General features: G+C 38.2%; 2 protein-coding genes across 4 annotated transcripts; both read left to right on the top strand.

Annotated features, from left to right (window-relative positions):
• The first annotated feature begins 368 nt into the window (after positions 1-368).
• On the top strand, positions 369-22,347 carry LOC139962890 (all trans-polyprenyl-diphosphate synthase PDSS2-like). Its single transcript, XM_071963278.1, has 6 exons — positions 369-525; positions 15,400-15,770; positions 16,766-16,897; positions 17,438-17,882; positions 18,463-18,582; positions 20,146-22,347. The coding sequence occupies exons 2-6, from the start codon at positions 15,421-15,423 to the stop codon at positions 20,302-20,304; spliced, it is 1,206 nt and encodes a 401-aa protein (XP_071819379.1). The 5' UTR covers positions 369-525; positions 15,400-15,420; the 3' UTR covers positions 20,305-22,347.
• A 769-nt stretch (positions 22,348-23,116) lies between these two features.
• On the top strand, positions 23,117-27,779 carry LOC139962763 (uncharacterized). 3 transcript variants are annotated; one of them, XM_071963074.1, is made up of 3 exons: positions 23,117-23,230; positions 24,811-25,010; positions 25,555-27,779. In XM_071963074.1, the coding sequence occupies exons 1-3, from the start codon at positions 23,129-23,131 to the stop codon at positions 25,934-25,936; spliced, it is 684 nt and encodes a 227-aa protein (XP_071819175.1). In that variant the 5' UTR covers positions 23,117-23,128; the 3' UTR covers positions 25,937-27,779. The 3 variants fall into 3 exon arrangements, with proteins under 3 accessions (XP_071819175.1, XP_071819176.1, XP_071819177.1); XM_071963075.1 differs by having other exon boundaries at positions 24,797-25,010; XM_071963076.1 differs by having other exon boundaries at positions 23,137-23,256.

The raw sequence follows: 27,779 nt of genomic DNA, 5'->3' as shown, positions 1-27,779 counted from the left end.
TGCATCAGCTGCTAGTTGATATTGCAATGAATCTTATGTATACGGACCCCAGCCAATGAGAAGCGAGGTATGCAAATGATGGCCTTTACCGCGCTGGGAAAAAAAATCTCGCCGACGGGAATATAGCTATCACGTTAGGCTACAGGCACGGTTATTGCTAGGTAACGGGTGTCGTCTGCTGCTCTAAGCACGCAAACACATTTACGTACTAGTTGGGTGAAATCATCATGCGTTATAGGGAGAGTAGTATATTAGTACCACCCTGAAACACATCACATGACCCTCCATACATGGTACGCGCGTACACGCGTATTTACTGTGTGATAGTTTCTCCAGATTCATTTACCTCGTTGTATGTATACGTGTATGTATGTATGTATATGTGATCTTCCCGCAAGCAGGAACTCGCGAAAGGAACAATGCTGCAGTGTAGTCTATCGAAGCTATTCCTTTAGCTTTAGCCATACACCTAAATTTTTAGTTCTTATATGAAATCTGTGTTCCTTCCAAAATTTTGGAAACCTGGTAAGAATTCTTTGCCACAAATTTCCAATCTTAGTGATCTTCTTAACGAATCTTTGTGCATATGAATTGTTCAGGGAATCAGGGAGTAGTTTTGCGAAATTTGCAGTTGACACAAAGTATTATTAATTAGACAGTCCTTGAAATAATAAGAACAGACCTACAAATTGTATAATTAAAAGCTGCAAGGTTAGGCCTAATAATCATTATTCTAAGTTTTTCCTTCACAGCTTCAGTGACACACATTTACAAAAGATCTAGCATTTATCTAAGAAAGAATCAAAGGAACATTTTTTCTTGTATGTGATGTGTTGAAGACAATACTCTATTCTGTATTGAGTTCACAGTAAAGGTTGCACTTGGGAAGTAATAAAAATGAGAAGAAATGAAATAGATTTCTGAACAAAAAGTGCTTGGTATGGGAGATAAATAAAAGATAAGGAGTAATTATAGAATACAGGGCCACTCGATGATACTATCTGAGCATCCGGATGCGCGGATGCTCAGTCTCACCCCAGTACGTATGTGAGTAGAAAATGTCAAAGTCCCAGTTCTTTCTTTTTGAGTGGATGTGCGGATGCGTGGATGCGGAGTCAAAAATTTCCTAAGTCCTTTGCTAGTACTTCTGTGTTGGAATTTTAGAGGGCGTCACACATGTACGGATGCCTTTTAAGAACGACACACTATTGATGTGGAATATCTTCATACATACGTGACTTTCAGTATTGGAAATACGTGATGGTATATGTCAAAACTTTTTCGAAAATTATATAAGTCCATTCCTAGTACTCCCGGGGTGGATGCGCGGATGCGGAGTCAAAATCAAATACGTGATGGAAATTAGAGGGAGTCAAAATGAAATACATGATGGTATATGGGGAAACTTTCGAAAATTATTTAAGTCCATTCCTAGTACTCCCGGGGTGGATGCGCGGATGCGCGGATGAGGAGTCAAAATGAAATACGTGATGGAATTTAGAGGGCGTCATACGTGTACGGACATGTACAGACACACCGCGCATCCGGATGCTGGGAAGAGTTAATGAATGGCCCTGTATTCTATAATTGTACCAAAGATAAAAATGAACAACAAAAATTTTCGGCAGATGTGAGATTCGAACTCACAATGCTCATACTGCATCAGATTGACATCAGGCGCGTATCCAGGGGGGGGCATTGGGGGCGCGCCCCCCCCCGGGTAAGAAAAAGAGGAGAGAAAAAAAGGAGAAGAAAAAAGAGGGGAAAAAGAGAGGAAAAAGAGGAGGAGAGGAAGGAAGGGAAAAGAAAAAGGAGAAAAGGAGGGAGTAGGAGATAAACACCAAGACACTGGGAAGAGAAAGAGGAACAGTGACACCATTACAATGCTGAACCCTATAATATACACATGGCCGGGTAGCCAGTGACGGATTTCGGAAGGGGCGTGTGCCTCACCCTACCCCTTACATCGACAACTCCATTTTTGACGTTTCCATTTTTCCTATCTCACTAATGTATAGATATAAACTATATGGTCTATCATAACGTCTGTGTGTGTATGGAGGCCTTAAACAATTGTGCTATGAAACCAACTGTGGCTGGTCTCCAACTCGAGTTGTCGGGAAACATGACGCATTTTGGGAATTGGGCGACTGCCGCCCCCCCCACCCCTGAGCATATTTTTTTTATGATATCGCTAGTAAATTCGAAATAGAAAATGCTTAGATGCAACTTACAAGGCATGGGAAGTGTCATTTCCAGCGATCTGGGAGGCATTTTCGGCCAAAATTTTCTTGTACGCTTCGCGCCAACACGTCGTGGCACTACGCTTAGTTAGTTTGCCTACAGGCTTTGCCCCTCCCTTGGCAAATTATTCGCTACGCGCCTGTTCGAATTTGTAAAGCAAACAGCAGATATCACATCATATCAGTGAGCATGAAATGGCGTTCCAGGATGAACAGCCTCAAAACTGTCTATGTGTGTATTCAAAGGCGAAGGGGCCCAATTGGATTTGGGGAGCTGTAACGACTTGCCCGAAAAATATAACCAACATTTTCGCGCGCTCCGCGCACGTTCATCATGTTAATGTCTATATCATATAAGCAAGCATCGGGTATTACATCGCATGCCATAATGTACCGTACGGTCACTGAAAGTTGCGCAGTATAAAGTGGGATGCATATATAAACAACGAATTGTCCTATGTAGATGGAGGAAAGCATGGAGGTCCAATTATGTCAAAACTCTCTTTTACATTAGTAATTGCAAATTAGTTGGCCAAGCTTAGAACTTTATTTTAATTACCAAGGAGATAAGTTTTAAACTATTCATTTCCTTTAGCTACATCATTGCAATGTATTTTTCTTTCAGTATAGGTGCTCGAAAAATTCTCAGCATATTGCCCGAATTTTCAGACAGAAATATTTTGTTAGGCCCCCCCCCCCACCCCGCCACCTTGACCTATGTGTGTAGTGTTCGGTTTCGGATATATCTGGTATTTTATGCATTTCCTTCAAGAAAGTTTTATAATAGCCGTTATAGGAGGTATCAATATTTGTACACCAATAAATTAACTGTGTCTGAATTTTCGATAATTTCCTGACCAACATTCTTCATCATACTTCCCTCTACTTGTGCAATTTTGACCTGTCTGTTAGGGGTTGAAGGAGGTTTCTCTATATTGGTTGTCTATAGATGAATTTTTTGCAACATTATGGGTATGTTTTGAAGTGAGTTTAATCACGAGAAATGTGAATTTTGAAATTTTGAACAAAAAATGGGCTACCCTTCAAAAGTGGGCTGTCCGGTAGGCTCAATTGACTCAATTTCCTCACCACATGTACTTCCATTCATCACGGTCAGAAAAAATGTTTTTTTCCCGGGAACATAAATCCGACGAAGTCGGACTTCCCGCCGCGGAACGCAGTGTAGGGGGTGTCTGAAGCTTTTGAAAATTTAAGACCCAATTGACGCGATTTGGTGGACCATTTTTACAGTGATTGCCAGTGTACTACAAATGTGTTAAACCATGTTACGGTAGCACATGAGTCGTTTTGTTGCAACATGAAATCCCGGTATCGTAACTACAACCGGTATTTTCCTCAACTTTCATCTATGGTTCAAAGCACTTAGTTCCGAGACTGTCAATGCCATACATTCAATATGCATAGCCTAGGCTACAGTATGTACATACTCTTACACGCACGGTTATAAAAAAAAATATAAAAAATAACACGCTATATTAGGGCCTTTGTTTTTTATCATACACTTCCAAAAGAAAAGCACAAACCTTGGAAAAAAGCAACCGACACCATCCTTCTTCCATACTCGACGTACGATATTAGATTATCACGTTCGCACATGGATTAAACTAGTAATCCGTTCTAGGGATCAAACGATTATGCATAACAGAAAATATCAATTATTTTTTCATAATCGTACCGATTCCGATTATTTCAAAAAGAGAAAATATCCCGTTTATACGAAATCAGCAATAAAATATGTGATAGAAAAAATTATTGTTGTGATTTTCCTGTTTCCTTTTGCTTTCGTTGTAATACAAAGGCTCTTAGTTATCCTTTTGTTTGTATCAAACAACCTCTGGAGTTTCTCGGGATTTTTTTTTTTTTTTACAAATTTCCAAAATACGAAAATATGACATCCTACCTAGTCAGCACTGTGCTCAGCGAATGGCCTAACTACCTCGACGTGTATGTCACCTATTAATGGCTTGAAATGGGCTAAGAATAGTTACTCAAAATATCCATCTCAAAAAGCACCTCAGACAAACCATCCATCTTCAGTCTTTACCAAAGTGTAAATTTTATTTACATATTGGCTACATTCCGACTTTATTTTGTACTTATTTTCAGTATTATACCGTTTATGAACAAATAGAAATGTTACAAACTTGAAGTTAAACATACCTATTCGTTACCTATTTAACTCCGTTCGAGTTCGATTAGAAAATGTATGCTCAGGCCAATCAACTGAAAAGCAAATTGTACCATCGTAACTTGTTTAAAATTACTCTAGAATGTTACCAGATTGATGTAAAGAAATAATAACAACTAGAAACTACTCCAATATAAAATACAATTTTCCCTATTTAAGACATAGCACATACCTTCCAAACAAATGCCGATTTCCAGCAAATTGAAAGTTGTAAACTAAGCTACGCATTTTTTTTTTTTTTTTGCAAACCAATGGTTAGGCTACATTTCCCATTGACTTAGTGTGGTTGTTAGGCTAACATGCTTGTTGCAGTATTTCATGGATATTTTAGTTTTAGCTAACTGCGTCACAATTTCAGCGAATAAAGAGATGCTAAGGCTAGATTTTCCCGTTGACTACGTGTGGTGTTCGGGTACCATGCGCGACGATAGCAGCCTGGAAAGTATGTAAAAAAGCTACGCAAAGTATTGTTGTTTTTTTGGCGAAACGATCGTTGGGCTACATTTCCCATTGACTTAGTGTGGTTGTTAGGCTAACATGTGGTCGAAGATTGCAGTTTCCATGTATATTATTATATATTAAAATATTTTTTATTTACGACACAACTAGAGCGAATAAACAGATCGCTAGGTTAGATTTCCACGTTGACTTAGTGTGAAGTAAGGCTACCATGTGGTCGGAGATTTGTGTGGATGTTAGGTTATTGTCGCTGGTACTGAAATTGCTTCGTGGAAGCCGTAATTTGCCAGTGACTTTGCGGGAAGTTCCCGGTAATTGTGCTCGACCCTCCCGAACTGCTTCAAATTTGATGCGAGATTGTGAGAACTTATCGCGCTGCTAAAGCAAACGCATGTCACTATTAATTTTACACAGACACCTGATATAACGAGGGCGATTTTTTTTTTTTTTTTTTTTTTTTTATAGTTCTCTGTTTTTGCTGTCTTGTTTTTTTTCATTTTTTTTTTATCTCTGCTCCAAAATTTCCCGCGAGTGACTAAAATTTCCCGGGAACCAGGTTCCCGTGTTACCTCTTTTTTCCTGGCCTGCCATTCATGCTGTTCAACATTCAAGCCACAAAAAAAAGAGATTATGATTGATAACTGTAACAAAAGATGTTCTCCTGCTGCTTTTTGGCACTTTTCCTGAAGGATAACAATCGAGCAATCGAGCGGATGGATATAGACTCTAATAGGAGTATCCCACCTTACAAATCTTACATCTTTAGAGCGAGTGACACGTGCATATTTGATGCAAAGAAATGAACTTGGCTGTGATTGGCTATTCAATATACACAATGGTACAAACCTTCCTGCCAGGCTGGGAAAAAGGAGGTAACACAGGAACCTCGTTCCAGAGAAATTTTAGTCACAGGAAATTTTGGAGCAGAGATAAATGTTACTATTTGAAATAAAGAAAGAAAACACGTTTATTTCTGTGTTCTTAGTTTGAATAATATCTGATCAATTTACGTACTGGCCTAGACCTATATATTAACGAATCAACTTTTCATGTAGTAATTTTGACCTAGGCTACACCAAATATCTAACGCTACTTGGGCTCAGCATGTTACGGGACTTATTCTGAAGTTATTCTGAAATTTTCGTTATCTATTTTTCCTTCAAGTTACGATGATTGTGAAGATTCCCATGAACAAAATCTTACCCTTATGCATTTCACCTCATTTTGTTAAAATAATTATAACGATTTCATCAATTTTGAGCCAAAACCGCAGGGAGTATATCCAGTTTAAATCCATCTTCGCACGGGACTGTATATTATTATTGCCTAGGGTACGGTACTGGTACACACTGCTGTGTGGTACTTGAGAGTTAATGCTGTAATGAAATGGATTCGTTTAATAATGCGGGGGGTTCCACGATGTCATTTATAGTTATCTTTCGCCACTTTTTTAATTTTTAAGATTTATCATACAAAAGATTGATATCGTATGTATTGAAAGTATATTTTCTGGAGTAAACAACAGCCGATTAACGACATGAATAAATCTGTACTATTCTTATGTATGTAGTTTATAATCCGGTATTTACGTAGCCCCTATGTTACATTCTTATTGTCTGATGTTCCAAACACGTGGTGACTTGTTGATAGTTAAAAACTTTTCATTGTGAAATTTTGAACTTGAAGGGGTTGCCCTAATTCCAATATCATGGATTAGTGGGGAACCCCCAATTTCTTTTTGTGTACAGATTACTAGTTTAATCCATGTGCAAATGTGATAATCTAAAATCGTACGTCGAGTATGAACGAAGGATGGTGAGGGTTGCTTTTTGGTTCCTTGCTTTTTGCAAAGCAAGGAACCTATGCGTTCAACTTGGCGTGTGTGTGTGTGTGTGTATGTGACGCTTGGCTTGTGTACACGATATCTCAATAAGGAAATGGTGTATCATGATGAAACTTATTGGGTGGATAGCCCATAGTAAGAGGAAGATCCCTATTGTTTTTGGTGCCCGCAAAGGTCACCAAAGGTCAGTTAGATGCCAAAAACCAATATATTAAAAACAGCAATAACTCCCATTGACAGGGTCCGACATGGTTGATATTTTGGGAGTAGTTGTGAATGGGGTAAGGCATCGTTTCCAAACATAACGGTAATGTGATCGAAGGTCAACAAAGGTCAATTAATGATAAAAAAACTAGTATTTTTGCGATAACTTGAGAACGAAATGTCCGTTAGGGTTGGGAGTTGCTTCAATGTAATCCAATTGTCGACCCGCATCTGGGTGACCCTTGACCTCAATTTGACCTCTGGTGACCTTTTCGTGTTTTGGGGGATTTTTACAGTTTTGATGCTATTTTCAGATGTCAAAGGTACCTTCTGAACATAAATGTCAATAGGTTGACCCCGTGTGACCTTTATGTGCGAAGTTATATGGGGTCAAAGTTTTTCGGTCGGAGTTAGGATGGTTGAACAGACTTCTCGTTTTGTTTTTTGGAATCAGGAGATTAAACTACATCTGAAACCAAGGTCAAAAGGTCAAAGGTCACATTAGAAAAAATGTGCTTATTTTGGGAGGAAACAAGCAAAAAAGAAAATGTTTGGTTTTGATGCTAGATTTGGATACCAAAGGTAACTTCCGATCAAAAATGTCAATGGGTTGACACCCGTGTGACCTTTGTGTGCGAAGTTATACGAGGTCAAAGTTAATTTTCAGACATTTAATGCAATAACTCCCAGTTCCAAGGTGTGATGTGGTTGATATTTTTGGACAAGTTGCAAATGGTACAGGGGAATATTTTCAAACTTAACGGTCATGTGATCCGAGGTCACCAAAGGTCAATTAATGTTAAAAAACTAGTATTTTGGGGGGAGAAAATGGGCAAAGAATAAAATGTTTGAATTTGTATAGATTGATGCTCTATTAAGGTCTCACCGATCAAAAATGTCAATAAGTTGACCCAAGGTGACCTTTGTATGTTAAGTTATATGAGGTCAAAGTTAATTTTCAGAAAGTTAGTGTAATAACTCCCAGTGCCAAGGTATAACACGGTTGATATTTTGGGACAAGTTGCAAATGGTATAGGGTAATATTTTCAAACTTAACGGTCATGTGATCCGAGGTCACTAAAGGTCAATTAATGATAAAAAACTAGTGTTTTTGCGATAACTTGAAAACAAATTGTCCGTTAGGGTTGGGAGTTGCTTCACTGTAATCCAATTGTCGACCTGCATCTGGGTGACCCTTGACCTCAATTTGACCTCTGGTGACCTTTTTCTGTTTTGTGGATTTTTACAGTTTCGATGCTATTTTCAGATGTTAAAGGTACCTTCTGATCATAAATGTCAATAGGTTGACCCCTGTGTGACCTTTGTGTGCGAAGTTATATGAGGTCAAAGTTAATTTTCAGACATTTAATGCAATAACTCCCAGTTCCAAGGTGTGACACGGTTGATATTTTTGGAGTAGTTGCAAATGGTATAGGGGAATATTTTCAAACTTAACGTTCATGTGATCCGAGGTCACTAAAGGTCAATTAATGATAAAAAAGTAGTATTTTTGCGATAACTTGAAAACAAATTGTCCGTTACGGTTGGGAGTTGCTTCAATGTAATCCAATTGTCGACCTGCATCTGGGTGACCCTTGACCTCAATTTGACCTCTGGTGACCTCTGGTGACCTTTTTCTGTTTTGTGGATTTTTACAGTTTCGATGCTATTTTCAGATGTTAAAGGTACCTTCTGATCATAAATGTCAATGGGTTGACCCCTGTGTGACCTTTGTGTGCGAAGTTATATGAGGTCAAGGTTAATTTTCAGACATTTAATGCAATAACTCCCAGTTCCAAGGTGTGACACGGTTGATATTTTTGGAGTAGTTGCAAATGGTATAGGGGAATATTTTCAAACTTAACGTTCATGTGATCCGAGGTCACTAAAGGTCAATTAATGATAAAAAACTAGTATTTTTGCGATAACTTGAGAACAAATTGTCCGTTACGGTTGGGAGTTGTTTCAATGTAATCCAATTGTCGACCCACATCTGGGTGACCCTTGAACTCAATTTGACCTCTGGTGACCTTTTTCTGTTTTGTGGATTTTTACAGTTTCGATGCTATTTTCAGATGTTAAAGGTACCTTCTGATCATAAATGTCAATGGGTTGACCCCTGTGTGACCTTTGTGTGCGAAGTTATACGAGGTCAAAGTTAATTTTCAGACATTTAATGCAATAACTCCCAGTTCCAAGGTGTGACACGGTTGATATTTTTGGAGTAGTTGCAAATGGTATAGGGGAATATTTTCAAACTTAACGGTCATGTGATCCGAGGTCACTAAAGGTCAATTAATGATAAAAAAGTAGTATTTTTGCGATAACTTGAGAACAAATTGTCCGTTACGGTTGGGAGTTGCTTCAATGTAATCCAATTGTCGACCCACATCTGGGTGACCCTTGACCTCAATTTGACCTCTGGTGACCTTTTCGTGTTTTGTAGCTTTTTACAGTTTCGATGCTATTTTCAGATGTTAAAGGTACCTTCTGATCATAAATGTCAATAGGTTGACCCCTGGATGAGCTTTGTGTGTGAAGTTATAGGAGGTCAAAGTTAATTTTCAGACATTTAATGCAATAACTCCCAGTGACAAGGTTGATTTTTTTGGACAAGTTGCGAATGGTATAGGGGAATATTTTCAAACTTAACAGTCATGTGATCCAAGGTCACCAAAGGTCAGCTAATGTTAAAAAACTAGTATTTTAGGGGGAGAAAATGGGCAAAGAAAAAATGTTTGAATTTTTACAGTTTTGATGCTCTATTTGGGTCTCACCGATCAAAAATGTCAATTGGTTGACCTACTGTACGGGTGACCTTTGTGTGTGAAGTTATGTATACAAGTATTTTCAGATGTTAAAGGTACCTTCTGATCATAAATGTCAATAGGTTGACCCCTGGATGAGCTTTGTGTGTGAAGTTATAGGAGGTCAAAGTTAATTTTTAGACATTTAATGCAATTAAATCCCAATGCCAAGGTGTGACACGGTTGATAATTTGGGACAAGTTGTGAATGGGGTGGTGGAACATTTTCAAACTTAAAGGTCATGTCATCTGTTATCATATCTGTTGACCCGCTTGTAGGTGACCTTATATTTCTTACATTTTCGACGCCATATTTAGATCTCAAAAGTGCCTTTTGATCAAAAATCCGATCACATTTTGTGATCACAAAAGTGTTGGCTATAGTGTTGGTTACTTTATGGGTACATGTAGGACCACAATTACTTGGACTATTTGAGCCCAATCTTGCTTGATAATATTATGTGTATTGTCATATACCCCAAGCAAGGAACCACAGTGCCCTTGGGCTCTTGTTTTCCAAGGTTTGTGTTTTTCTTTTGGAAGTGTATGTTAAAAAACAAAGGCCCTAATTTAGCGTGTAATTTTTTATATTTTTTATAACCGTGCGTGTAAGAGTATGTGCATACTGTAGCCTAGGCTATGCATATTGAATGTATGACATTGACAGTCTCGTAACTAAGTGCTTTGAACCATAGATGAAAGTTGAGGAAAATACCGGTTGTAGTTACGATACTGGGATTCATGTTGCAACACTACCGGTTTTGTGAAATCTGACTACCGCACAACGCTAGCGATTGTTAGTGACCACTATTTTCAAAATTTTTATGTTAAAAAAGTGCACGTAGGCCTATAAAGACCCGCAGATAGCGACGATATAAATAATAGAGTTTAATGCCAATCCTTTTTCATGGGGTCTTTGTAAAAAAAATAAGTAGAAAAAAACAAAGAATAAACAACTATGACAGGCATCTCGCCGCATCTGTAACATGCGCTGTGGTTTTTCAGTACTATTCAATTGTTTTATATCAATCTAGAAATAACCAAAGGAACAAAAAGGCGATCGCTGTCTTAGCTAATTCCCGGGCTGGGATACTGCAAATTCAGGGGCTTAGGAGTAGGTACGGCAGGTCCGGCGAAAGCGGGACCAATATTCACCGCGCCAAAAAAAATAAGGAAAAAAAAGTAGGACTAAGAAGAAAAAAATGGCAAAGAATAAAGAACCGAAATGAAACATACTTCAAAAATGTGTTTCAGAAGATTAATCGGGTACAAAAACAGACAAGGGAGAATCTTGTTTTCTATATGGCACATCTGAACTGCTATTTTATGCAATCTGGGAGGTATGTTTTTCAATAATTTTCAATAATGATGACGGCAAGTAGGCTAAATGTGACTACTCTGGCATTACAGGGGTCTTGTTTTCAAGCTCGGGAAGTGCCATTTCCTGCAATCTGGGAGGCCTTTTTTTTCAAAATTTTCTCTGTTACGCTACACGCCAACCATGGTGGCGTGTAGCGTAGTTTGACCTGCCAATTTGGTAACGCCCCCGTGCCATCGTGGGCATTGACGAAATATCGTTCTCTGATTGGTCAATTGCGGCGATGCTGAAGCAGCCTGGTCTTGCATGATACACAGCGAATTTTAACATGGCGTGGTGTGGCTGATCGGACTAACCGCGACGGCTTTACCAGGCGCGTATCCAGGGGGGGGGGGCGATGGGGGCGCGCTCCCCCCGGGTAAGGAAAAGAGAGGAAAAAAGAGAAGAAAAAAGGGAAAAGGAGGGGGGAAAAAGAAAAGGAGGAGAGGAAGGAAGGGAAAAGAAAAAGAAGAGAAAAGGGAGAAAAGGAGGGAGTAGAAGATAGCCAAGACCTCGGAAAGAGGAACAGTCATAGTTAAAGCGCTGATCCCTACTATATACACAGGGTAGCCAGTGACAGATCAAGGATTACGGAGGGGGTGTGCGCCTTACCCTACCCCTTACACCGACAACTCCATTTTTGACGTTTCCATTTTTCCTCTCTCACTAATGTATCTATGTAAAATACTATATATTGTCTATCATAACGCGTGTGTGTGTATGGACGCCTTAAACAATTGTACAATTGTGCTATATGGAACCAACTGTGGCTGGTCTTGAACTCGACAGAGTCGTCGGGGAACATGACGCATTTTGGGAAGGGGCGACCGCCCCCCCCCCAAGCAAATTTTCTTTATGACATCGCTAGTAATTTCAAAATAGACAATGCTTAGATGCAACTTACAAGGCCTGGGAAGTGTCATTTCCAGCGATCTGGGAGGCATTTTCGGCCAAAAATTTTATTGTACGCTTCGCGCCAACTCATGGTGGCGCTTCGCTTAGATAGTTTGCCTACAGGCTTCGCCCCTCCCTTGGTAATTACTCGCTACACGCCTTTTCGAATTTGTAAAGCAAAGAGCAGATATCACATCATATCAGTGAGCATTGAAATGCATGTTCCAGGATGAACAGCCCCAAAAACTCTATGTCTATGTGTGTAGTCAAAGGCGTAGGAGCCCAATTGGATTTGGGGGCTGTAATGACTTGCCCGAAAAAAAAGCCAAAATTTTTCCCGCGCAAAGCGCGCGTTCAACATATCAATGCCAATATCATATAAGCAAGCATCGGTCATTACATCGCATGCCATCGTTTACCGTACGGTCCGTCAAAGTTGCACAGTATACCGCCGGATGCTAATGTCAACAACCAAATGTCTTATGTAGATGGAGAAAAAGCATACAGATCCATTTATGTCAAAACTCTCTTTTACAGTAGTAATATCGGTCAAGCTTAAAACTTTATTTTAATTACCAAGGAGATCATTTTTAAGCTATTCATTGCTATTTATTTTTCTTTCAGTAGGTGCCAGAAAAAAATGGGGAAAATTTGGTTGCGGGGAGGGGGGGGGCTGCAGCCCCCGCCTCCTACGTGACCTACGCCTATGTGTGTAGTGTTTGGTTTCGATATACCTCATATCGGAAATATCTGCTATTTTTCATTTCCTTCAACGCAGTTTTATAATAGCCATTATAAGAGGTTTGAATATTTGTACACCAATAAAATTAACTGTGTCGGAATTTTCGACAATTTCCTCACCAACATTCTTCATCATACTTTCCTCTACTCGTGCAATTTTGACCTGTCTGTTAGGGGTTGAAGGAGGTTTTTCTATATTGCTTGTCCATAGATTGAATTTTGTGCAACCTTATGGGTATGTTCTGAAGTGATTTTATTCACGAGAAATGTGAATTTTCAAATTCTCAACAAATAATGGGCTTAAAACCTTGAAAAGTGGGGCTTTCGGATATTGTGGGCCGTGACGTAGAATCATCTACAAAAGCAATGATCCATAGGACATGCAATGAGGTGGAACATGATGTGTGACTGGTGACAATCTTCAAAAAGGTTATGGATGGAAAAAAACTTTTGGGAAATACTGCGGTTCTCAGGCAAAAGTGTACATCTGGTTGCTCATTTTCAAGCCCGAGAAGTGCCATTTCCGGTGATCTGGGGGGTATCAAAACCAGAAATTTTCTTGTACGCTCCGCGCCAACCGATGGTGGCGCTCCGCTTAGATAGTAATTCGCGCCCCCCGGGTTAGAAAATCCTGGATACGCGCCTGTTTACTGTAGTACTACTGTACAGCATACAAAAATGAACTTGTTGAGGTCCCAGAGATATGAAATCCTAGTGGGAAAATTGCAATTACTTAGAAAATATATCAAGTGAATGTGAAATTTTAAAAAGTAGGGAACTTGCTGAAATTTTATACAGGATAAAAACGACTCATGTGCTACCGTAACATGGTTTAACACATGTGTAGTACACTGGCAATCACTGTAAAAATGGGCCACCAAATTGCGTCAATTGGGTCTTCAATTTTCAAAAAGCTTCAGCTTCTGAGGGGGCACATTCCCCATCAGACACCCCCTACACTGCGTTCCGCGGCGGGAAAACTGACGAAGTTGGATTTATGTTCCTGGGGAAAAAAACATTTTTTTCTGACCGTGCTAGTACCTGTACCTGCATAAAAAAAAACTTGCCAACCTGATAGATTCAGAGGAAGTTACTCTCGATTAGTTGGATATTTTATCTCATGGCCTCTTTAAATTAGCTTATCCAGTCATCCTGAATATACATGAAATTTACATGAAATCCTACCCTGAGAACTGCAGGATTGGCTGATAACTAAAGATCAAGTACAGTATGACTTGCACATCTACAATAGCAAAGAATGATGCATCTGTCACGTCTCATGCTGCATGAAACCCCTGAGAGACGTGTTGGACGTCTCATGCAGAATGCACTATCTTGTTGCTAGGTCTTTAGTTGGAACTTAAGAATTTTTTTTCAAATTTCAAGGACCGTTTTAAGTTGCGAAGATGGAAAAGCCACGTTATGAAATATATATTCTTTACCTTTTAAATTTGGGGTATTTTCCTCCATTTTCCTATGGCCATAGTCAGTGTCCAGTACTACGGTCAGACGGTAGGCCTAGGCTAGTTGTCGGTTATAAGACGGGAATTTATCGTGGGGGTGTGTCTTCCAACAGTCCTGAATTGTGGGCGTACTAACTCTTCGATTTGGGGCTGAGCGGTCCAAAACTGCATGATAACCCCAGCATGTAGTGAGTCACCTATGATTATATCGCATTGACAATCTGACAACAGGAATTACTAGAAAAACGATTAATACCAAAAAGATTCTAAATGAGCCGGAAACTCTACAGAAACATCAGTAATCACGATAACACATGAAACTAAGGACGGTTTGGCACAACAAGCTGTTGGCCTAACGCCGGTTTATGTTCTTTTGATATATTTTTGTATAGTTCTAGTATAAAATGGGGTAGTTACGCGAAAAACATGTGTCTGCTATGGCAATTGGCATGAGTTTTCATGTTACACATATTCTTAAGTTAAGCACAGAAGTAAAGTAACAGTCTTACTAGATTTTTAATTCACGTTTTAAGACATGAATACTGCTCAGGAAATGTCTGGTGTTTAGATGATGTATAGAAGATTTGTGGTTTATGAATTTCTGTTGGCATAAGCTGTGCAGCAAATGCTATTCACAATAGACATTCTAGGTTCAGTTAAAAATGTCATTTCTATTCAGCTGTGAGTCAAGGGTGGAGCTATTGGAAATAGGAAATTACACATTCACTGATTGCCTAACAAAGCACCAGGTTAATAAAGAATGCATCATGTTATTCCCTCTTTCAAAACCGTTCAGAATCGTTGATTTTCAATTAATTTCACAGGCAATGTGTTGTGTTTGATAGAATTGTTTGAATTTGCATTGTGGGATTCTTCGAATGGCTAATATACATTACATGCTATTTTACATGGTGTGCTGAATTTAATATAATGACAAATAAGAACAGAATAATGTATGCCTCTTTGCATTAGTGCTGAAAATAAATTAATACATGAGATGTATTCATGAGCTACTTCTGTGCTTGATGCATAACTTATCAAATTTCAAATTCAGCAGTATATGTATATACTTTAAGTTCCCCCTCATTTTGTAAAAACCCTCGTTGATTTTCGGATTAATGTTCAATATTGACTCAGTGTGTTTCTGTATCTTTTCATTGTTCCACCTCTCCGAATTCAGGAAACTTACTGTGAATTAAAAATGAATTTGATATTCAGAAGACCATTACTAAGACCTCTAAAGAGTTATGCACTCAACCTCAGAGGCATGTCTGATTTAAATGTGTGCTGCCCCAGTTTACTGTTAAAGCGCAACGTAGGCCTACTTTACCCAGTAGAAAGCTGTCAGCTACCACACGATAGGGCAGTTAGTTTCTTTGCTTTCTCTGGGAAAGAACCGTGGAAGAAAGCAGTATCACAAGCAGAGAGGATTGTGGGATACCCTACATCGTTCATGAGTCTCAGGTGTCTGTTAAGCGATGAGCTGGCAAGCGTTGCCCTTCACCTTCGCAAGCTGGTAGGGACCAAACATCCTCTTTTACAAACAGCAAAGTGAGTCATTCCATGAAACAAATCTTGATATGAACAATTAATTCACAAAGATGTGATAAAACTGCATCTATAATGTCTCATCATATTTTAAATCTTTTAGTAATAGCCACAGATTTATGATAAAAATTGACAAATTACATGGAATAAGTGAATACATGGAATTTCCCACTATTCATTTCCTTATAATTTATGTAATCAGTTTTTCTTTATTCATTTATTTATTAAAGTGTATGGGTCTGTTCACGTTCAAGCGCACAATTTAATTGCCGCGATCATATTTGTATCTCTAGAATCTCTAAGTATTTTGTTACAATGCTCCAAATGCCATTTATGCTAATATGGGCGCTTTAACGTGAACAGACCCATATGTAAAAAGCCAAATGTCTCTTGAAATCCTTTCCCTGTTGCTTTCTGGGTTGTGTGGAATAAAACTGGGTGTGATACCTGATTACATTGGTGTGCAAGATACTGTGGCTTTCAGACTGGTTGGAATCTGGTTCTAGCCATTAATATCTTTGCTCTTACAATAAAATCTAGACAAATATCTGAGATATGACCTCCATCAAGGTTTTCCAGAATTGCTGAAGATTGATGTGGATTGACTCAAATGAGGTATTACAGACGCAACCAGTCTCTCTTGGCCACATCACCATAATAAGGAAATCACCATCTTTGTCATAGAACTTGACATACCAAGAACTATGATAGTGTGGAAATTATAATTGCTGGAGTGCTGGGATATTTTCCAAATAGCAAGTAAAGATAGCACTGAGTCAACTGATATCTTTGCATTGAAACCTTTTTGCCAGACCTATATTGATTCTCAATCTGTTGTTGCTAGGGAACTCAGATAGACAAAGATAGTACTTTGGATACATTATGTGATAACTTATCAGAGAATCGACAGATTCTGTATCCTAAATTCTTAGTAATACTATTTATTGATTCTCGTCTTTTACATTGAGTGTTTTTTTTCCTTTTCCATTATGAAATAGAAACTTCCTCAATGATGGGAGTCACAGTATTCAAATGAGAGGTTTGGTGGTGTTACTGGTAGCAAAGGCAGCTGGACCTTCCTCATCTGTGATGGACCCAAAGGTCCCATTTGTTAGTGGTATACATCCAAGGTGAGTCATCACCAACGACAGCTGACTTTTAGGTCGACACAGATCTGTACCGATGGTAATCTTACTCCACAGTCACTGAATAAATATAAGATCACCTGGAAAATGTCAACTTTTACTCTTTGAGTCCACTAATTTTGCACTAGAAAAGGATAAAAGTAGGGACAACATTTCAAAGATGTGGATGCTAATTTAAATAAGCCTCCTGAAGGACACTCACTATTGGCATGACCATAGTTACTAAACAATTATATACACCAGAAGAAGTTATTTGCGTAAGGCCACCATCTTAATAGTGCAGCATTTGAAATGTAATATATCTTATCTTGTCCTAGTACCAATATGCATTGTCAAACCTTGTCTGCTTCTTCCTCCAGAAATTGAGAACAAATCTTTATAAATAATTACAGTGGTTTGTTAACTTTTACATTCCCTGGTTTTCCTTGTTCTCTTTCCTAACTTACAGTAGTTCTAACTTTGTTAGCTTCTTCCTTTATCTGTTCACACACAGCCCTGCTCAGTCTCTGCTTTCCTCTCTTACAGCCAGAGAACCTTAGCGGAAATTACCGAGATGATCTACACAGCATTTCTAGTTCATCGTGGAGTCTTTGACTTGAGTAATATCTTACCCTCGGATGGTCCTCTCAAGGATATTGAATTTGGAAACAAAATGGCTGTTCTTAGTGGAGACTTTTTACTTGCCAGTTCATCGTCGGCGTTGGCCAATCTCAGAAACACTCTCGTCGTTGATTTAATTTCTCAGTCCATTGATCACATGACACAAGCTGCATTCGATGCAATGAACTATGAAAAGCTAAATCATGAGCCATCCGTCAAAAGCTTCGATGAGTGGAAGGACTATGTGTTTCATTCAGCAGGAAGCTTGATTGGTCACAGCTGTAAGTCAGCTCTGCTATTGACCAATCAGAGACAAGAGTTTATAGATTCAGCATTTGAATTTGGCAAGAATCTTGCATGGGCTCAACAGGTGAGTGTAACTCTTTGGAGACTTGTCACATGGACATGTTTATGGATTTTGAGAGTAAAGTTTATTCAAAATTTACCTGTTTATAGAAAAATGAGAAATGGGTTTTGCCTCTGGTTATCAAACTTTCTCTGTAGTAAAGTCATTGAAGACTCGCCCCAAAACGTGTGCCGCCCTCTGAAAAAGTGAACTTTCCGTTGCTTGCAAGTGAAGTTTTTTTCTTCTTGTCGCTACAAAATGCAGACAGTAGCGAAACATGATACCTTGTTATCTTTTATCTGGACCTGAGCTGTCCATTGTGTTGTGGGTATTGACTGTAGCTGCATGTATTGACTGTGCACTAGTGTCTAATTACCGACAGTAGCAAGCCTGTACAAGTCATTGGTCTAGGTTTTTAACAAATTCTCAAACTACATACATAATAGACATTTTGAATTCATTTCAATAACGATCTTGATTATTTCTAGTGACGGTGGGGTTGGGGGGGGTGACTTTTCTTTACTTTGCCTCAAGATGGAATTATGATGTCAAAAGCTAGTAATTAGAGTACACAATGGACTCCATATTTATTTATTTCCTCTAGTTACATCAAGATCTCATCCAGATAAGAAAAGAACCAGTAGATGGATATAATTATTTAATGTCCAGTCCAGTCATACTACAGAATGAGGTTTCACCCGTTAAAGGTCTCTCACATTCAGAGGTAAGAAAGTAGAGAGAAATTCTTTCAAAAATTGTTATCAGATGATTTCTGTCATTTGTAAAGTTGGAAAGCATTTATTCAAATAACTACAGTTATAAACAGCTATAAATAACATAATCAACCGATGTGTAAATTTGTAGAATATATCATTGTTACCAGAGTGAGAATAGGAGAATATTCAGGCAGACTGTTGTTCTCGTCATGGTAACCAGTGTTGAAGTCAGTGTACCATCAATGTAACAGGAACCACTAAGAATTGTTTCTGAGACAAATAGTTAATTATTTTAGATGAAATTAACTCTGGATCAATATTTCATGTAGATCAGGGGTTCCCTAATTGGGGTGCATGAACCACCAGGGGGTGCGTGAGTCCATCCCAGGGGGTTCGTGACACTTTTCTGAAAGTCAAAACTAGAGTAGTTGTTTTTGAACTAAAATGTGATTGATCATATAATTTAGCAATGTACAAACGCTTTTTGCGTTCCATACGCATATGTTGCCATAGTAGTACATACTACTATGGCAATTATTTATCACATGCACGGTACCGTACCGTGCATGTGATAAATAACTGAATTATGAAACAGAAACAGGCAGTTATGCGTATTATAGTATAATAATGACTCAGATTGTGTGTCGAAAAGTTGGGGGTTCGTGGACAACTCTGACATCCACAGGGGGTTTGTGGGGGGATAAAGTTAGGGGAACCCTGATGTAGATGGAAGATGAAAATTTTTGCATGGCTTATTTTATCAGAGGTGCCAAAACTTCAAACCCCTCAACCCTCCTCCCTCCCCTCCCCCTCCCCTCCCCTCCCCCAAAGAATAAATTCAAATGGGAACAGTCAGCCTCCCCACCAGCAGACAAAAATGCCAATGCATAATACAACAAAATTAGTGTGCGCTGCAACCTAAACAGTTGAAACTTGTTCAACATTATTACAAAATTTACCACCATTCTTGCATCTACACACCTCTCATTTTACAAAAACATTCTCAAAGGGTGGGGGGGAACCGCTCTCCTTTAACCTCTGCCATGGCCTATATACATCTAAGCCCTTCCCCATACCCCTCCCCCTTCCTCCCCAGTAAACAAAAGTTGGTTGTGCCTCTGGTTCTTATAGCTGTGGATTTCGGTACCATTTCATAAACAAGCTGTTCTCGAAAATGGATCATAACAAGATTGTTGAAACATTCCATTTACGATTTCAATGAAACAAAAATGGAAGGTGAAAAACAGGTTATGATGTAAATTTTGTACACCTTCTTGGAAAGAAAAGTGATATACTACTAGGCTGGTTCAGGGCTTTTCAGTCCATCCAGTGGGATGGATTTCTATATTCAATAAAGTGTAGGTTATCCATAAGATTCCTCTAAAAATGAGCTGTCTTTTGTTTTCATCTTTGCTTTTGACTCATTAATCACTTTCTTCTCACCATGTAGTTAAAGTTGAATGGTTTTTCCTTGTCCATCCATCTGTCTCTCTGTATGTCGGTCCACCTTGTCCTGCTGCCTCAATGCTGAATGATTGAAATACTCAGAATCATACCTTTTCTTTTTACAGATTTTGCAAGCTTTGAAAGGAGGGTCAGCTATTGAAAAGGCTAAAGATCTCTGCCACCATTATGTTGGTACTGCAAAAGAAGCTATCAAGGAATTCCCTAACCAAGAAGCAAAGGGGGCCTTGAACAATCTCTTACATGCCCTGACATCTTTCAGATGAAACACAATCACAAGTTAAAAGCTATATAGTGCATTTGATTGTTCAGTTTGCAGCCGTTTCTATCATAAACTTACAGTGTATTGATCCAGAAATGATAGTCAGTGTTTGAGCTAAGACACCAGTCTTATCTGTGTCTTTTCACTCAAAGATTATTAGCTTACTAAGTGCATGCTTATAATGATTCAATTGAACTCTTGAGAAGTTTCAGCACAGATTTTATATTTTTTAATTACTAATAATATTAATATTTTGCTAAGGATAAAGAAGTACTCGAGAAGGTTCTGAGGAGGGCTACTAGGATGATTAGTTCCTTAAAGAGGGTTCCTTATTATAGGCGGTTACAACTGTTGAATCTCACCACACTGGAGCTTAGGAGGTTACGTGGGGACTTGATCTAGGTTTTCAAGATTGTGTATGGTTTCGACAATTTATCCTTCACTGACTTTTTCATGTTTGCTAAGAGGTCATTGTCTTAAACTCCAAAAGTTACAAAGTAGGATTAATATTCGGCATAATGTTTTTTCTAATAGTGTTGTGAATGAGTGGAATGGTTTGCCTGAGAAATTTGTACTTGCAAGTAGTGTGAATGGGTTTAAGAATGCTTTGGACAAGCACTATAAGCATTGTAATCAGGTCTGAGTGTTTGTGTCTTCAGTTTTTTTTCTCCTATAGGGTCCTTGATGGGGACTTGAGTGTCCCTCCTGATCCTTTTTTTTCTACCGTGCCCAAGTGAACACTGCTTCAGATAATTAGAAATATTTGGAAACTTTGAAAGAATACAGTGGGCTATAATAAGCTCCATGTTATTGGCATTATTAGAATAGCTATATTTAGTATTTGGTCGGCAATTTTACCAAACCAGCAGAGTTTCAATCAAAATCGCTACAGATACTCAATTGTGCCTAATTCTATCCATATATTTAATTGTTTCTTATTTGTAGGACTTGCTGTAAATATGTTTGTATTACTGTATATGTATAGCTTACTTATACTATTGCTTTTCTTCTTTTTCTTCGTTTACGACCTGTGTAAGCCGAATTTCAAATTGTGGACAATAAATTCAATTCAATTCAAAATTGGACAGCGATGTTACCAAAGTAAAACACCATCTAAGGTGTTTAACCAAATTAGCTAGCAGTTTTGAAATATCTTAACTAATTTATTATCTTATCCCATTCTCAATGTGTCATATCTTAGACATTATTTTATATTAATATCAATCACATGTAATACACAGATTTTAAAAATTAAAAAAATTCGACTTTTGATTCAATATTTGAAATCATTTTAGACTAGTTACGCTAGTGAATATGATTGCTATGTGAGTTGTTTCTTGTGGAAATAGAATCACAAAATTTATCAACATCCACTCAGGGAATTGCTTGAAGACTTAAAACACCATATTTGAATTTGACTTGAGTTGTGTAATTGTAGCTCTACATAAGAAACTATAGGTAAACAAAAAATATATGTATAGCAGGAGGCCAACCACCAATATGTCATCCTTAAGATGGGTATAAAAATATTAAAAAAGTTTGGTAAAATGGAGGTTGCTAAAATGTAAACATGTTGCTGTATTTGCAACTTAGAAAGCCAGCTGAAGGATTTTCAACTGTTTAGGTTGTGGTGTGCATACAATTTATATTATTTACATACAGTACACCAGGAATCTCTTTGTAATATCCTGTACGTCAGTTGGTAGGGGTGTAGGAGGGGGGTTGAGCCCCTGCTGCATAGAAGGATAAATTTACTTGTGCTTACAAAAGTTAAGCTTGAGACAGCTGCCTATCAATATTTTAATATGAATTTTATTTGCTAATTGAACTTCTTTGCTTTGATCTTTTTTCTTCTTGTTTTCAATTTTAAGTTTGATAAAGCTTAGAAACAAGAAACATTCAAATGTAACAAGTAGACATGTAAGAGGACAGTTTAGTCAGAGTATATCCACAAGCAGTCAGTCCAAGACTTCATTTAACATTTCTTGTTTAAAATAATCAAATATTTTTAATATTTTGTATTTATTGCTGTTCTTTGACAACTTGTTAGATTATTGCTCCTCCCATTAAATTGAGATGATTAATATATAGAACCACATTTGCTATCACGTTTTCCACTTTGTCTCTTCCATCCTTAATCTCTTCATTCCTATTACCACCCCCCCCCTTCACCCCCCCCCCCACATCTTTGCAATGTATCTTCGTAATGCACGCCTTTCTCCCAACCACACCAGATTTATCAGGGAATGATCTACAAGCAGTGTAGGGAAACAATGTACCACTCTACCCCCATCCCCTCATCCTTCCCCAAACTCTCCTCTCAAACATTTTTGGGAATGGAGCAAAGGAGATGTTCGATAGCCATAATTCAGGTGCGGCGATTGGAAGACTGCCATAGGTCCCCTTCTTGCGTAGTCTTTGGTCAAGACGTTCGTTCTATGTAAATATCGTCGAATTATAATACTAACCGAGAGCGCCCTTTTACAAATCTGCTTGTCAGGGGAATTAGCTTTAGTACGAACTGTTTTTGACAAATTTTCGAAAGAGTAGAAATCCTTATGTAGAGTTACGTTATACTGAGTAAAAGGAACTTTAATACTGAGGATGTTAGGGCGCGCTCACATTAATTGTACAGGCAAGGTAAAAGCTAAGACAACTTCTTGCGTGCCTCAAGCAATATATTTGCACTAGCGCCATCAGCCCAATATATTTGATTTGTACAAGCGCCATCAGACCAAAATATTTGTACAAGCGCAATAAGCCCAATATATTTGCAATAGCGCCATCAGCTCAATTTATTTGTACTAGCGCCATCAGCAAGGAACAAAATGAAGGAACCCGGAAGTTCTTTTGAGCCTGAAATTTTACACCCTGACATTTTACATCCTGAAATACTAAGCAAAGAAACCATACTAAAACTGTTAAGAGACGTAAGAATCAATAGCTTTTGCTTCAGGTAGTTGTTTGTTGCTGTCGATCGCAAATCTGCCATTGATCGTTGTTACTTCGATTTCGAATACTAACTTGGTTATAACGTTAGGCTCATGTTAGGTCTACTCTAAGTAACTACTGTAGCCTAGTTTAGTTTAGTTTAGTAGAAAAAGGGATCAGGAGGGACACTTAAGTCCCCATCAAGGACCCTATAAAGAGAGGGAAAAAACTGAAGACACAAACACTCAGACCCGATTACAATGCTGAAAGTGCTTGTCCAAAGCATTCTTAAACCCATTGACACTACTTGCAAGTACAACTTTCTCAGGCAAACTATTCCACTCATTCACAACCCTATAAGCAAAAAAGTTATGCCGAATATTAATGCTACTATGCGACTTTTGAAGTTTAAGACAATGACCTCTAGTACAACTACTGTTTGCAAACATGAAAAAGTCGGTAAAGGATAAATTGTCGAAACCATACACAATCTTGAAAACCTGGATCAAGTCCCCACGTAACCTCCTAAGCTCCAGTGTGGTGAGATTCAACAGTTGTAACCGCCTATAATAAGGAACCCTCTTTAAGGAACTAATCATCCTAGTAGCTCTCCTCTGGACCTTTTCAAGTACTTCCTTATCCTTAGCAAAATAAGGGTTCCAAGCCTGCACAGCATACTCCAGATAAGGCCTAACCAACTGCTTAAAAAGCCTAACTACGATGTCCTCTTTCAGAAAACTGAAGTTCCTCTTGATCACACCTAAAACCCTATTACCTCTTATAGCAGCTTCAAGACAATGTTTGGAAGGTTGCAGAGACGAGTCAATGTAGATACCTAGGTCTCTTTCAACAGAGACCTCCTGTAACTCCACACCATTTAGAATGTATGTAAACTTTTGGTTACTACTACCAATGTGCATTACCTTACATTTATCAATATTAAAAAGCATTTGCCACCCCTGAGACCAGGAAAAAATCTTATCTAAATCCGCTTGAAATTTCTCAGAATCGCTTTTGGAAGAGACCTCAGAATACAATTTGGTGTCATCAGCAAACTTCTTAGCTGTACACAAAATATCTCTGTCCTATACCATAGCCTAGCCGAGAACTAACATTCGGATGGGAAATTGTGTGAACGTGAAGTTGCTTTGATGCAAAATAGTGCTATATTTTGAAGCAATATTTCATAATTTTCGACTACAAGTTGCACCAACTTTTTAACTGTATGTTATAGGTTTATGTCTGTAGGCGTACTTTTGCAATGTTAACAAATTGTCAGTGGGGTGGTGGGGGGAAGGTGGTGGTTGATCCCCCTGATTTTTCTGGCGGTCGAGGTCTCAAATAGTATACATGGTTGCACCCCTGCCAGGGTATACAATTGACAACTGTGCTACAAATACTACAGCCCATGATCGTATATTTCTAAGGAGGAGGGGGCACTCTCCCATTCCCTTATGTGGAAGTTGTTAGTGGTAATTCTATAAAGTTGCTGTTTACATTTATAGGTATTAATGTAAACACAGCAATTTAGGTAATTTCACAAGAAGAGATTGAACTTATCCTAGTGTTATATATTCAGAGACAAGTAAAAGTTGACAATGAAGATGGAGCTGATATGAGCTTTCTGGTGGAACTGTTTCAACGGACATTGATGCCTCTCCCACAGAGGGTTCCCCGGAACAACAGGAGAGGAAGGAGAACAAATGCCTTGATAAAGAGAATAGATTCACAAAAGCCTGAACTAGAAGAGAAGGCTGTAGAGTATCAAAACCTTAAAAGGTGAGTTTCTGCGACATGTTGGAATATTTGTTTGTTAACTGATCATTAGCTAACATTCTGGGAATGTCATTTAAAGCAACTATTTGTTCTTGGTTACAATATCCTAGCACATGTACCAAAGTAGATGAACCATTACTCAAAGTTAACAATTGGAAAAAACCAAGACCATCCTAACATTTCAGCTTTTCTTTTACTTTCTGAATGAAAGGTCGTAAAAAGTTGTTAAACTTCTTTGTTTGTGTTCCTTTGTATATGATTAACACTACAATGTAAAAATGTAGGTGTTGATTTCAAAGTTTAAATGGAACCATTTACATACTCATTGATAACTTTAATTAGGTGAATAAATCAAGAATCAAAACTATGATCACAGATCCCTTCAATCTCTTTATAGTGCAAACATTGTATTATTTATGGAATAATTTACCTTAAATTTTATAGCAAATTTATATCAGAAACTAGTAACTGCATCAATCTCAAAACTGCCATGGGAAAAAATATGTCTGGTGTTATAACATAATTTTTTTTCCATCTCTCATTTTAGAACCAACCCACCAAAGAAAGGATTACACATCTCTTCTGACCTTTATCTTACCCCTGAGAGCAGAATTACCTTCTCTGATTCTTCTCCAACCACAAAGAAACGGGTCAGTCCAAAGAAGCAAAAGAGAAGCTACATTACTCTTAATGAGGACAAAAATTCTAAGCCCAAGTCATCTGAGTCGGGATCATCAAAACGATCAATATCCACAGCGGGGATGGATGCCGTCCGAAAGGCTCTGGGAACTTCTACTGAAGGGAAGAGGAAAGAGATGGTAAAGAAAGAAAAGTCTGCTCTGAAGAGGAATGCTGTTGGTTCAGCAATATTTGTTTTATTTTGTTTAGCTTTTGTTTTGTTTGTTTGTTCTGTGGTTTTTTGGTTTTGATTTTGAAGTGTGACAATGTAGAGCAAAGTCACATATTAACTTATCTCGTGAAATTTCATCAAATTCTCCCTGGTGGCGGCTATTTTCTTGTAAACTGATATTGGGAACTTTCAGCTGATTATTTAGAACATTTCCAATCATGAATTTAAAGAAATCTGCAAACACGAAGAAGACGCATATTGAGACCAGAAGATGTCAGTCGTTGGAGGACACTCCACCTTCTCTCAGGCCTAAGCTTAACAGGCCAGATGCTAAACCACTTGATACTGAGGAAAATGGCAGAGATTATCGTAGAAAACTCTGAGGAATTATGTGAAAGGCTCACTTCCAGCCATAGCCAAAGCAATAAAGGAGAAACTTCCATGAAATTGAGGATCTATTTAAAACAGACCTGGAAACCAAGCAAGTACAGATACATAATGTCGTTGAAGACCTAAACTCATTGAAAAGTGCAAAAAACTTAACTAATACCAAGATATGATGGACACTGAATGCCTCTGCTAGAGCTGAGTTTATGAGACTGGCCAGAAAAACTTCATGATGATGAGAATCACTCCTTGCTTGCCTCCCTAAGGAGTTATCACGTGCAATGTACATGTGCAATCAAACAGAAAGCTAAGTAATCCTAATATTTTGCCAAAGTAGCCTTCATAGTACAGTTGTTTAAGATTTTCTTGTATACAGAGCTGCCATTTTTATTCAATCGAAAAACTTAGAATATCAATTGATATAGATTTTATATATTTTGTATGAACAAACATTTTGTATGTATTGTTTGAATATTGTATTTTATTACTGTTTTGATAAATATATTTATACTAGATGAATTGAATAAATTGTATTGTATTGAACAAATTATATTGAATGAAGGCTATGCTGAATGACCATAGGAGCAGTATTCTGGGAGAAACTGTTTGAGAATATGTGGATTGAATGAGACAGATGGTGAGTGTACAGAAGAACTACTAGTAAAATTAGCAAATGAATATCAATCTGCAAACTCAGCCATCTTGATAGATCTCACCATATAGCCCCAAATCCAGAACACTGACACACCAAAAGCCATGAGCAAAATTAGTCAAGTTTGCAACCTACAAGATCCTGTATTCAGCTGAAAGGTTCTGGAATCTACATCAATGAGGATCTTAGCTCGGCCAAGTCAGAGACCACACGTGAAACGCGAATGGGAAAATATTCAACATCACTGCGAAAGACCTAAAATGTCAGTAAAATGAAACAGCCACCACTTTTGTTTACTTTTTAAACTGCAACACTGAACACAGGTATCAATACTGGCTACTACACCATTGAAAACCTTCATATTTGTATGTAGGATTACTGTAAGTGTGCCTCATGTTTATTCAGTGTGTGAGGTCATGCCCTCTGTTTGGTCGTTCCTGCATGTGGCATGGAAAGATCCAGGGACCTCACTTGCATTGTAGATGTGCGTAGGGTCGGTTGTGTGACCAGATACTTTATATATATATACCTTATACTATACGTGTAACTTGTGCCAGGGTGTGGCAGCCAGTGCAATCCATGCCGATACTGTGTGACATTGTCACGGGATTTGCGTTTATATAAGAGTAAAGGATACTAAAGAGGTACGTTCTAACTATTGCGGTTTATGGAGTTTTTAATGTGTAATTGTAGAAACTATTTGAGTTGCATATTTGAGGTTTGCGTTGTATTTCCTAGTCTTTACGTGCTGCTTGTATGTTTTGTGATGCTTGCGATTTACTGATTATTTTGTAATATATTTGTACGTTAATAGAGAATTTATATATATTTTTTTTTTGTAGTTTTCACGGATTGAATAGATGCAATATCCAGTAGAAGCCTT

This window comes from Apostichopus japonicus, chromosome 21, assembly GCF_037975245.1.
Source record: "Apostichopus japonicus isolate 1M-3 chromosome 21, ASM3797524v1, whole genome shotgun sequence".
Classification (NCBI taxonomy): domain Eukaryota; kingdom Metazoa; phylum Echinodermata; class Holothuroidea; order Aspidochirotida; family Stichopodidae; genus Apostichopus; species Apostichopus japonicus.
The sequence above is the reverse complement of the archived record's forward strand: the minus strand, read 5'-3'. Positions and strand labels throughout refer to the sequence as shown.

Coding starts and splice junctions, on each gene's coding strand:
- LOC139962890 (XM_071963278.1), top strand. CDS start 15,421: ATGAATTTGATATTCAGAAGACCATTACTAAGACCTCTAAAGAGTTAT. Junction 15,771..16,765: donor CCTCTTTTACAAACAGCAAA/GTGAGTCATTCC, acceptor ATTATGAAATAG/AAACTTCCTCAATGATGGGA. Junction 16,898..17,437: donor GTTAGTGGTATACATCCAAG/GTGAGTCATCAC, acceptor CCTCTCTTACAG/CCAGAGAACCTTAGCGGAAA.
- LOC139962763 (XM_071963074.1), top strand. CDS start 23,129: ATGAAGGAACCCGGAAGTTCTTTTGAGCCTGAAATTTTACACCCTGAC. Junction 23,231..24,810: donor TACTAAAACTGTTAAGAGAC/GTAAGAATCAAT, acceptor TTATATATTCAG/AGACAAGTAAAAGTTGACAA. Junction 25,011..25,554: donor GAGTATCAAAACCTTAAAAG/GTGAGTTTCTGC, acceptor CTCTCATTTTAG/AACCAACCCACCAAAGAAAG.